The sequence below is a fragment of the Salvelinus alpinus genome, chromosome 1, assembly GCF_045679555.1.
Source record: "Salvelinus alpinus chromosome 1, SLU_Salpinus.1, whole genome shotgun sequence".
Lineage (NCBI taxonomy): Eukaryota > Metazoa > Chordata > Actinopteri > Salmoniformes > Salmonidae > Salvelinus > Salvelinus alpinus.
In genome coordinates this window covers 81,550,854-81,563,486 of record NC_092086.1, presented here as the reverse complement: position 1 = coordinate 81,563,486, position 12,633 = coordinate 81,550,854, and the positions used below count along the sequence as shown (strand labels likewise).

Genomic DNA, 12,633 nt, shown 5'->3' with positions numbered 1-12,633 from the left:
GGAGATATTTTCTTTGTAAATTTTCTGCTGTGTTGCATCAGTTGAAGCAAGTTTTTCTGTAAGGAGTTCCATAATGAAATTAGTAATGTATTCAGTCATTTGATTCCAGTAACAAAAGAGTGCTTGGATGCACTAGGATCAACAATGTGAGAACACTTACATAACTTACATTGTTTATTGCAACTGTAGAACATGTACTGTGGACAAATCAAACAAGCATACGTTACTCTGTAGTACTGCCCTCCTGTGGTAGGAGAAGACATTGCAGTGTGGAAGAAAGGGAGAGTAAATTTGACCGACCATTGTGTTGCATGCCAGGCTTCTATGCTCGACAAGACTAGCCATTTTGAAACCCCTGCAAACCCTATCAGTATTCAAATTGAAACTAAACGGCTTCTCTTTTTTTTAAAGTTTCGGTTACATAGTCAGTAGTATACGCTTCACCTTTTTGCAGTTCTTTACCTTTTATGTCAGGGCTTATAGATTACATTCGTATTTTAATCAATACAGATTTTGAAATGCCTATTTGTTCCATTGTCAATAACCAGAGGATCTAATCTTTAACTTTGCTAAAGGAAGTTGTCACTGGTGGACAAGGAAAGTCACCTTTTCACCCATTTCTCTTCTTACACTCTATATCTGATCTGTTGGAAACCTTTTACAGTTATTGGTTTCATAAAACATGCAAGGTCTGCTGCTTCATGATCCATAGTGAGCTAAGAGCATAAGTACACAGTTGTAAACACAATCTAACATGGATGATTCCTAGAACTACAGGGTTTTAACAACTATGCTGGTTTATAAACTCAGTAAGCCTCTGAGGTTACTGCTCAGATGTAAAGACTGAGTGAAATGGTTAAATATACCACTTCACTTGTGTTGATTCCTGATACAACTGGTTTGGTCTTTGGGATTTAAAAAGTTAGCAAAACAAGCACCATTGACAATCATATGGTACTAGGTAATTACTAAGATTGTTAATTTTCTGTGCACATTTTTCCATTATGTTCAATATTCATTTTGAAACTACACAGCTTTCCCCACCCCTGCTAACTCAGCCTAATAGTTTCAGTTACATAGTATACCCTGAAACACAACTAAATTGTGTTGAATTCTTAAAAGTAAAATTGTCCATTGTTACAAGAGAGCTTTTTGGTAAATACCAGAAAGCTATACTTTAGTCTTCTGCAAACTGGTAAAGCATTGCCAAATAAATGATTAAAACATGAAGCCATATCAGCTGAGGGATAGTCGTACTTCTGCAGAATCTATTATTGGCTAGTAGGAGTATACATTACATAGGTACCACAACAGTGTCTTTAGTATAGTCTCCGTTGCCTCTGGCTTTATCCCAGATCATCATAGTCCTCCTCAATCTCGCAGTCTGCTCCGATGTTATCGTAGTCCTCTGAAATGCCGTCATGGCAATTCTCCTTACACGCCGGTGTCTCTGTGTGATGGTACGGTGGAGGAGGGGCATTGTCATCTACTTTCACATAGTCAGGTAGCCCTACAAGGTTCTCATAGCTTTCGGTCTCTGGAAAGACAAGACGCACATTATTGACAGTTGAGGCTGACGTTGTACAGGGCCTAAAAAGTGTTTTGTTACTGTGTGGGCGTAAAAGGTTCCTATTGTGAATGTTATAACACAACAGCTTATCCTTATGTAATATTACTCCCAATGTGTGCTCATGATTTCATTTAAAAGATTATTGAATTAAACCTGATGCTTACTGGGACAGGATGTGAGAAACTGAGTCCTGGGTGGTAAAGGAGGCAAATCATCCTCCAGATCTTTGAGATGATATTTGCTGCTCCTGGGTAGGGGAGAAACCCGAGAAATTAGATCTCCACTTTGGAAAATACTTTTTACAAAACCCCTCCCTTCCCTGGACTACTGAGAATGCTTAAAACAACTCGCCCTAAATTGAATCGAAGGGTTGAGGAATAGAGGACCAAACTTGTGGTTTTAATTGTGATAATGAGTCAACAAATTCAACCACTATAAGTGTCAATAGAAATTTAGGTTACATCTACATCAGCTGAAAATAGTGCAAGACACTTACTGGGCATAATACTGAGGTGTAGTGCGACTTGGTGTATTTGTATTGTATTGTTCAGCAGCTGTAAAAAAGACAAGACAATTGTTGATACAATACTTTGAAAAGATAGCTCATATAAGTAGAGATAAATGGATCTGTAACGCTCACAATAATGCTTCTGATGTAATAGTGTAATTGAAAATACTTACCTTTCTTGGAAATACACTTGTTGATAAGAATGAAGATGAGACCTATTACCAAGGAAACAAAAATCATTCCAAGAACCACCCACAGCCAGAAGAGTTCTCGTAAAGGTTCCATGAGTGATCTAGTCCACAGTGCACAAAGGAGCCCAAATATACATGTAAGTAATTGATGATGACCTCTCACAAAATTCCATAGAAATGGCTTCTTGAAAGATTTTGCAAGAGGTGTAACTTGTTAAAAAATTAATGTTTGATTGCACATGATTTTAACACATGTTCAACTTCATAAAAAACACATTTCCCTAAGTGCCAAATAAAATAACAGGTTTTACAATTTCATGTTAAATCAGCCATCAATCCCCTTGTGACAGGGAATCGAAGCTTGTGTGCAAATGTGGCAATTGAATGCAAGCCACACAAAGAATAAAAACAAATGTCTAGCCTGTCTATGGATAACAGGGTTGACGTGTTATGCTCAACGTGCTCAGTTTCCCACCACAAAACACCAGAAAATGGCCAAAAAGAGTAGAACCAGGTTACTTGCATTTCCACTGATTTGACTATTACAGTGCATTTGGAAAATATTCAGATCCCTTGACTTTTTCCACATTTTGTTACATTACAGCCTTATTCTAAAATTATTCTAAAAAGTACACAACACTCCATAATGATAAAGCAAAAACTGTTTTGAAATTTCTGCAAATGCATTCAATATAAAAAAAGTAAATATCACATTTACATACAGTTGAAGTCGGAAGTTTACATACACCTTAGCCAAATACATTTACTCCGTTTTTCACAATTCCTGACACTTAATCCTAGTAAACATTCCCTGTCTTAGGTCAGTTAGGATCACCACTTTATTTTAAGAATGTGAAATGTCAGAATAATAGAGATTTATTTCAGCTTTTATTTATTTCATCACATTCCCAGTGGGTCAGAAGTTTACATACACTCAATGAGTATTTGGTAGCATTGCCTTTAAATTGTTTAACTTTGGTCAAGCGTTTCAGGTAGCCTTCCACAAGATTCCCACAATAAGTTGGATGAATTTTGGCCCATTCCTCCTGACAGAGCTGGTGTAACTGAGTCAGGTTTGTTGGCCTCCTTGCTCGCACATGCTTTTTCAGGTCTGCCCACAAATTTTCCAAAGGATTGAGGACAGGGCTTTGTGATGGCCACTCCAATACCTTGACTTTGTTGTCCTTAAGCCATTTTGCCACAACTTTGGAAGTATGCTTGGGGTCATTGTCCATTTGGAAGACCCATTTGCGACCAAGCTTTAACTTCCTGACTGATGTCTTGAGATGTTGCTTCAATATATACACATAATTTTCCTGCTTCATGATGTCATCTATTTTGTAAAGTGCACCAGTCCCTCCTGCAGCAAAGCACACCCCACAACAGGATGCTGCCACCCCAGTGCTTCACGGTTGGGATGGTGTTCTTCAGCTTGCAAGCTTCCCCTTTTTCCTCCAAACATAACGATGGTCATTATGGCCTAAAAGTTCTATTTTTGTTTCATCAGACCAGAGGATATTTCTCCAAAAAGTGTCCCCATGTGCAGTTGCAAACTGTAGTCTGGCTTTTTTATGGCGGTTTTGAAGCAGTGGCTTCTTCCTTGCTGAGCGGCCTTTCAGGTTATGTCGAGATAGGACTCGTTTTACTGTGGATATAGATACTTTGGTACCTGTTTCCTCCAGCATCTTCACAAGGTCCTTTGCTGTTTGCACTTTTCGCGCCAAAGTACATTCATCTCTAGGAGACAGAACGCGTCTCCTTCCTGAGTGGTATGACGGCTGCATGGTCCCATGGTGTTTATACTTGCGTACTATTGTTTGTACAGATGAACATGGTACCTTCAGGCATTTGGAAATTGCTCCCAAGGATGAACCAGACTTGTGGAGGTCTACAATGTTTTTCTGAGGTCTTTTGATTTTCCCATTATGTCAAGCAAAGAGGCACTGAGTTTGAAGGTAGGCCTTGAAATACCTCCACAGGTACACCTCCAATTGACTCAAAAGATGTCAATTAGCCTATCAGAAGCTTCTAAAGACATTACATAATTTTCTGGAATTTTCCAAGCTGTTTAAAGGCACAGTCAACTTAGTGTATTTAAACTTCTAACCTACTGGAATTGTGATACAGTGAAATAATCTGTCTGTAAACAATTGTTGTAAAAATGACTTGTGTCATGCACAAAGTATATGTGCTAACCGACTTGCCAAAACGACAGTTTTACCAAGAAATTTGTGGAGTGGTTGAAAAACAAGTTTTAATGACTACAACCTAAGTGTATGTAATCTTCCGAGTTCAACTGTAATTTTTCAGATGCTTTACTCAGTGCTTTGTTGAAGCACCTTTGGCAGCAATTACAGCCTCAAGTCTTCGGTATGACGCTACAAGCTTGGCACACCTGTATCTGGGGAGTTTCTCACATTTCTTCTCTGTAGATCCTCTCAAGCTCTGTCAGGTTGGATGGAGAGTGTCGCTGCACAGCTATTTTCAGGTCTCTCGAGAGGATGTTCGATCGGGTTCATGTTCGGCTCTGGCTGGGCCACTCAAGGACATTGACACTTGTCCTGAAACCACTCCTGCGTTGTCTTGGCTGTGTGCTTAGGCTTGTTGTCCTATTGGAAGGTTAACCTTGGCCCCAGTCTGAGGTCCTGAGCAGATTTTCATCAAGGATGTCTGTACTTTGCTCCGTTCATCTTTACCTTGATCCTAACTAGTCTCCTAGTCCCTGCCCCTGAAAAACATCCACACAGCATGATGCTGCCACCACCATGGCTCACCATAGGGATGGTGCCAGGTTTCCTCCAGACGTGACGCTTGGCTGAGAGTCAGACTCCTTTAGGTGCAACCTCCAAGTGGGGTGTCATGTGCATTTTACTGAGGGGCTTCCATCAAGGCCTGATTGGTGGAGTGTTGCAGAGATGGTTGTCCTTCTGGAAGGTTCTCCCATCTCCACAGAGGAACTCTGAAACTCCTTCAGAGAGAACATCGGGTTCTTGGTCACCTCCCCGACCAAGGCCCTTCTCCCCCGATTGCTCAATTTGGCTTGGCAGCCAGCTCTAGGAAGAGTCTTGGTGGTTCCAAACTTCTTCCATTTAAGGATGGTGGAGGCCATTGTGTTCTTGGGGACCTTCAATGCTGCAGAAATGTTTTTGTACCCTTTCCTAGATCTGTGCCTCGACAAAATCCTGTCCCGGACCTCTACGGACAATTCCTTTGACCTCATGACTTGGTTTTTGCCTGAAATGCACTGTCAACTGTGGGACCTTTTATATAGACAGGTGTGTGTGACTTTCCAAATCATTTACAATCAATTGAATTACCACAGGTGGACTCCAAGTTGTGGAAACCTCTTAAGGATGATCAATGGAAACAGAACGCACCTGAGCTCAATTTAAAGTCTTATAGCAAAGGGTCTGAATACTTATGTAAATAAGGTATTTAAAAAATAAATTAAATCGAAAAACCTGTTTACGCTTGTCATTATGGTGTATTGTGTGTAGATTGATGAGGATTATTATTTTTTTTTAATCCATTTTAGAATAAGGCTTTAACGTAACACCATTTGGAAAAAGGGAAAGGGTCTGAACTTTCCAAATGCACTGTAGATGTTCAATGTTTCTTTTGCAAAAAATATTTTAAAAAGGAATAGTTTCACTATATTAAAAATAGAGTTCAGCACACATAACAGGGTTGATCTTAAAATGAGGGACAGATGTAAATTAATCACTAATCGCATGAAATAAAGAAATCTTCAGAAATGACTGTCAAATCAACAAAATAACTATGACGTTACAAACTTACTAACTGAAATGTTAGGTTTAAATCTTCCTAGAAGTCAGAGGGTGCACGGGGGGAAATGTCAAGATGCTACATTTTTTCTGCTCTCGCATGTCTTTGTGGAACGACCTAATACAAGTAAATAACTGGTGGGCGCCCACATCAACATCGTTCTGCATTTCTGCTTTTTCTCCATGACATCTCACTTCCCCATTTTCTGAACTGGCCAAGTCTTGTGGTTATTTTAGCCTCCACTGTATAAGAGCAGTGTTGACATGCCACTTATTACTGTCATTGCTTTCCATTGAAGCAGACTGTTTTATTATCTCTATAATTGATAAATAAAAATGGTGTAGACAATTGTACTAAATCAAAGGGGAAAAGTGATTTGATTTTTACATCAATCTCATTCTTCTGTTTTTTTGACAGTCACGCTCAATCCTGAGAACCCTTACATGCACCTAATACCACATTTACATTTTAGCTGTAATGAAAGTTAAGTTCATATATTTCCCATGAACTGTGTTTGCCACAGACACAACTGGTAAATGGTACTAATTCACACTTATCTCTGTGACCAGAGTTTGATGTAAATGACCTATGTTTATCAGACAACATGCACAACATCCTGTCACAGCTGCATACTTTTTTATAGAACTAAATAACTTCCGGCAATGTACTTTTTCTAAGAAGTTCTGGTCAGAGAGAGATGATGTATTCACAATTAAAAGGTGTTGCAGAGTAGGCTATTGTTAAATTGTTATTTATTTAAATTTTAAATGAATAATAAATAAATGATAAATAAGACCTTTATGGTAGTAAACTACCATCACCAACAGTAATTATCATACAAAATAAACCCCCAACCTGCCTCCATAGGTTATGGTTATTCTTATAAAATAACATATAGTTATTTTATCAACACTATAATCAAACAATAACAATATCACCTAATGGATTTATTGAACAATAAGGTTCTATGGTCAGCACAGTTTTATAGTATGCTATAGCCTAGAAGAAAATATTTTGCTGACAAAGAAGCATTTCCTTGTTCTTATGACAATAGAATACACCTCTCAAATAGATGGCATATGACTTACCTTACAAGGAAAGTTGAACAGCTGAAAACTAGGATTGTGTGGGTCAATGATATTCTTAGTTCTAAGCTGTGTACAGAAGATAGGGAGACTCTTATGGGATCATGATTCACTTCTGAGGTCTGAGGCTTCAGCCAACTCATTTCCTCTGTCATATTAAAGGAACTACCCACACCCATCACTTTGCTGCATGCAGTGTGTGTGTGTGCGTGATAGAGACAGAAGGGAAAATGAATAAAAGGACCAATAAGGTCTACCATGTGCCGTGGTTACTAAGCAATGCTGCTGCAACCCCGTGTTGGAAAGTTGCGAATCGGAGAAGTCAAACTCAAATGTGTTTATTTCAGCTGGGAGTAAGACAGTCTATCAGACAGCTTCTGTGCATGTCTCTGGTTTGATCAGTCCAATAACGTGGAGGTCTTTGACCGTTTACAACCTGCAGTTTTTTAGTTGACTTATTATCGTTCTTGCCAACATACTCAGATGTATGATTTGTCAATAGAGATCCCCATGCCAACGGCTCGTTCCACGGCATTGATCATCAGTTTGACCATGAGCCATAGAGTCAACTAACTGTCAACTAATCAAATCAAATTGTATTGGTCACATACACATGGTTAGCAGATGTTATTGCTTGTCCTTTTAGTTCTGACAGTGCAGCAATATCTAAAATGTAATTAACAATTTCACAACAACTACCTAATACACACAAATCTAAGTAAAGGAATGAAATAAGAATATATACATATAAATATATGGATGAGCAATGACAGAGCGGCATAGGCAAGATGCAATGGATGGTATAAAATACAGTACATAAGTATGAGATGAGTGATGCAAGATATGTAAACATTATTAAAGTGACTAGTGATCCATTTACTAAAGTGGCCAATGATTTCAAGTCTGTATGTAGCCAGCAGCCTCTCTGTGTTAGTGATGCCTGTTTAACAGTCTCTCGTTCCCAGCTTTGATGCACCTGTACTGACCTCGCCTTCTGGATGGTAGCGGATTGAACATGCAGTGGCTCGGGTGGTTGTTGTCCTTGATGATCCTTTTGGCCTTCTTGTGACATCGGGTGCTGTAGGTGTCCTGGAGGGCATGTAGTTTGCCCCTGGTGATGCATTGATGCATTGCAGTTGTGGGTGGTGCAGTTGCCGTACCAGGCGGCGATACAGCCCGACCTGATGCTCTCAATTGTGCATCTAAAAGTTTGTGAGGGTTTTAGGTGACAAGCCAAATGTCTTCAGTCTCCTGAGGTTGAAGAGGCGCTGAATGCTGAGCTATAGTCAATGAACAGCACAGTATAGTACAGTGCAAAGGAGAAACAGGTCAACCATAGTGATCTCCACTACTCAATCAGGACTAGACAGGAACGCATTGAGCTGTGAGATGAAGGAAAGATGAGGAAAAGGCGGAGATACAGAGGGAGAAGATCAGGGTGCCTTGTGAGGATTCGGAGGTGAGTGAGTAAATCGGCATTACCATCGGTTCTATTTGCCAACGTGCAACCACTGGAAAACGAACTCGATGATCTACGGCCGAGACTACCCTACCAACGGGACATTAAAAACTGTAATGTATCACAGAGTCGTGGCTGAACGATGACACGGCTAATATAGAGCTGGCTGGGTTTTCCGTGCATCGACAGGACAGAGCAGCTACGTCTGGTAAGACGAGGGGTGGGGGTGTGTGTTTATTTGTCAATAACTGCTGGTGTGCGATGTCGAATATTAAAGAAGTCTCGAGGTATTGCTCGATTGAGGTAGAGTACCTGATGATAAGCTGTAGACCACACTATCTCCCAAGAGAGTTCTCATCTATATTATTTGTAGCTGTCTATTTACCACCACAAACCGATGCTGGAACTAAGACTGCACTCAACGAGCTGTATAAGGCCATAAGCAAACAAGAAAATGCTCATCCAGAAGCGGCGCTCCTAGAGGCCGAGGACATTAATGCAGGCAAACTTATATCCGTTTGACCTCATTTCTACAAGCATGTCACATGTGCAACCAGGGGGAAAAAAACCTCTAGACCACCTTTACTCCACACACAGGGACGCATACAAAGCTCTCCCTCACCCTCCATGTGGCAAATCGGACCATAATTCTATCCTCTTGATTCCTGCTTACAAGAAAAAACGAAACCAGTACGTACCAGTGACTCACTCAATATGGAAGTGGTCAGATGATTTGGATGCTACGCTACAGGACTGTTTTGATAGCACAGACTGGAATGTGTTCTGTGATTCATCCAATGGCAATGAGGAGTATACCACCTCAGTCACCGGCTTCATCAATAAGTGTATTGACGATGTCGTCCCCACAGTGACCGTACTTACATATCCCAACCAGAAGCCATGGATTACAGGCAACATCCGCACCGAGCTAAAGGCTACAGCTGCCGCTTTCAAGGAGTGGGACACTAATCCGGACGCTTCTAAGAAATCCTGCTATGCCCTCAGACGAACCATCAAACAGGCAAAGCGTCAATACAGGACTAAGATTGAATCCTACTACACCGGCTCTGATGCCCGTCGGATGTGGCAGGTCTCGCAAACTATTATGGGCTACAAAGGGAAGCACAGCCACGAGCTACCCAGTGACGTGAGCCTACCAGACAAGCCTTTTATGCTCTATTCGAGGCAAGCAACACTGAATCATGCATGAGAGCACCAGCTGTTCCGAACGACTGTGTGATCACACTCTGTGTAGCCGATGTGAGCAAAACCATTAAACAGGTCAACATTCACAATGTCACGGGGCCAGATGGATTACCAGTGTGTACTCAGAGCATGTGCTGACCAACTGGCAAATATCTTCACTGACATTTTCAACCTCTCCCTGACCAAGTCTGTAATACCTACATGTTTCAAGCAGACCACCATAGTCCCTGTGCCCAAGAATGTGAAGGTAACCTACCTAGCACTCACGTCGGTAGCCATTAAGTGCTTTGAAAGGCTGATCATGGCTCACATCAACACCATTATTCCGAAACCCTAGACCCACTCCAATTCGCATACCACCCCAACGATCCATAGATGAAGCAATCTCAATCGCACTTCACATTGCCCTTTCCCACCTGGACAAAAGGAACACCTATGTGAGAACGCTGTTCATTGACTAGAGCTCAGCGTTCAACACCATAGTGCCTACAAAGCTCATCACTAAGCTAAGGACCCTGGAACTAAACACCTCCCTCTGCAACTGGATCCTGGACATCCTGGTGGGCCGCCCCCAGGTGGGGAGGGTAGGCAACAACACATCTGCCACTCTGGTCCTTAACACTGGGGCCCCTCAGGGGTGCATGCTTAGTCCCCTCCTGTACTCCCGGTTCACCCACAACTGCATGGCCAGGCACGACTCCAACACCATTATTAAGCTTTCTGACGACACAACAGTGGTAGGCCTGATCACCAACAACGATGAGACAGCCTATAGGGAGGTGGTCAGAGACATGGCAGTGTGGTGCCAGGACAACAACCTCTCCCTCAATGTGAGCAAGACAAAGGAGATGATCGTGGACTACAGGAAAAGGAGAGCCGAACAGGCCCCCATTAACATCGTTGGGGCTGTAGTGGAGCAGGTCGAGAGTTTGAAGTTCCTTGTTATCCACATCACCAACAAGTTATCATTGTCCAAACGCACCAAGACAGTCGTGAAGAGGGCACAACAACACCTTTTCCCTCTCCGGAGACTGAAAAGATTTGGCATGGGTCCCCAGATCCTCAAAAAGTTATTCAGCACCCATTGCTGACAGGTGTATAAAATCGAGCACACTACCACTACCACTGAAGAGCTCAGTGACTTTCAACGTGGCACTGTCATAGGATACCACCTTTCCAACAAGTCAGTTCATCAAATTTCTGCCCTGCTAGAGCTGCCCCGGTCAACTGTAAGTGCTGTTATTGTGAAGTGGAAACGTCTAGGAGCAACAACGGCTGAAGTGGTAGGCCACAAAAACTCACAGAATGGGACCGCCGAGTGCTGAAGCGGGTAGCTCGTAAAAATTGTCTGTCCTCTGTTGCAACACTCACTACCGAGCTCCAAACTCCCTCTGGAAGCAATGTCAGCACAAAAACTGTTAGTCGGGAACTTCATGAAATGGGATTCCATGGCCGAGCAGCCGCACACAAGCCTAAGATCACCATGCACAATGCCAAGCATCGGCTGGAGTGGTATAAAGCTCGCCGCCATTGGACTCTGGAGCAGTGGAAATGCGTTCTCTGGAGTGATGAATCACGCGTCACCATTTGGTAGTCTGATGGACAAATCTGGGTTTGGCCAGAAGAACGCTACCTGCCCGAATGCATCGTGCCAACTGTAAAGTTTGGTGGAGGAGGATTAATGGTCTGGGGCTGTTTTTCATGATTCGGGCTAGGCCCATTAGTTCCAGTGAAGGGAAATCTTAATGCTACATCATAGAATGACATTCTAGACAATTCTGTGCTTCCAACTTTATGGCAACAGTTTGGGGAAGGCCCTTTCCTATTTCAGCATGACAATGCCCCCCGTGCAGAAAGCGAGGTCCATGCAGAAATGGTTTGTCGTCAATGCCCTCACTAATGCTCTTGTGGCTGAATGGAAGTAAGTCCCCGCAGCAATGTTCCAACATCCAGTGGAAAGGCTTCCCATAATAGTGGAGGCTGTTATGGCAGCAAAGAGGGGACCAACTCCAGATTAATGCCCATGATTTGGAAATGAGATGTTCGACGAGCAGGTGTCCACATACTTTTGGTAATGTAGTGTAGGTTGACTCTCAATGTGTTATTATTTTGGGTGAATGAAATCATGACATCTAGGATATGATCTCTATACTGACATATGTACACCCAGTGTAGATCCCAGTTAAGCTACTATCATCATCGTTACCATTATCATGCAACTCCTCCGTTATGTTCCATTAGTGTTCACACATGCGTAGTGAGCTGTTTCCCCACATTGTGAAATGTTGTCTGGAGGCTGGTAGAGCTTTGTGAGTCGACATGACATGGCGGCAAATTCAAGATACAAGAACCATTTGAACAGTTTGCTATTACAGAGGATGAAGGAGCGGAAAGAGCGTGGAGATGTGGAAATGGACAGTGAGGGAAAAGGAAAGGAAGGAAAGAAGTGGTGTGGTGAGGAAAATTGGCAAAAAACCTACTCCTGTAGGTCAGAAATTGAACCTAACGAGAGTGAGGATGAATTACCTGCAGTGGCAGGTGCACTGAAGACCACGAGTTAGGACCTTGTCCAGATTATGACAAAGATGGTTCTGACCCAGTGGGCGTAGATTTTTTGGACAGAATGGATCCTTGCCGTATGGCTGATCCATATGTGGAGTCAGGTTGGATGGAAAAGAGGTTGGGCACTGTTGAATCGTGAGAGTAACTTGAAGTGGACTTGTGATGATTTTTTTGTGTATCTTCCATCCAGTTGGAACCGGCGCTCTGCACCACATACTTCGGGACTTGCTTTGTTTTCCAGAGCAGGGAGTGATCACTGGAGTGGC

The 12,633-nt window shown here is 42.2% G+C and overlaps 1 protein-coding gene across 1 annotated transcript; it reads right to left on the bottom strand.

Annotated features, from left to right (window-relative positions):
* Positions 1-156: 156 nt before the first annotated feature.
* LOC139531579 (uncharacterized) lies at positions 157-7,288 on the bottom strand. The gene is made up of 5 exons (XM_071328154.1): positions 7,144-7,288; positions 2,252-2,370; positions 2,067-2,124; positions 1,735-1,817; positions 157-1,537 (listed from the first exon to the last, which is right to left on the bottom strand). Exons 1-5 carry the CDS (start codon positions 7,281-7,283, stop codon positions 1,347-1,349), a joined length of 591 nt encoding a protein of 196 aa, XP_071184255.1. The 5' UTR covers positions 7,284-7,288; the 3' UTR covers positions 157-1,346.
* Positions 7,289-12,633: the final 5,345 nt, after the last annotated feature.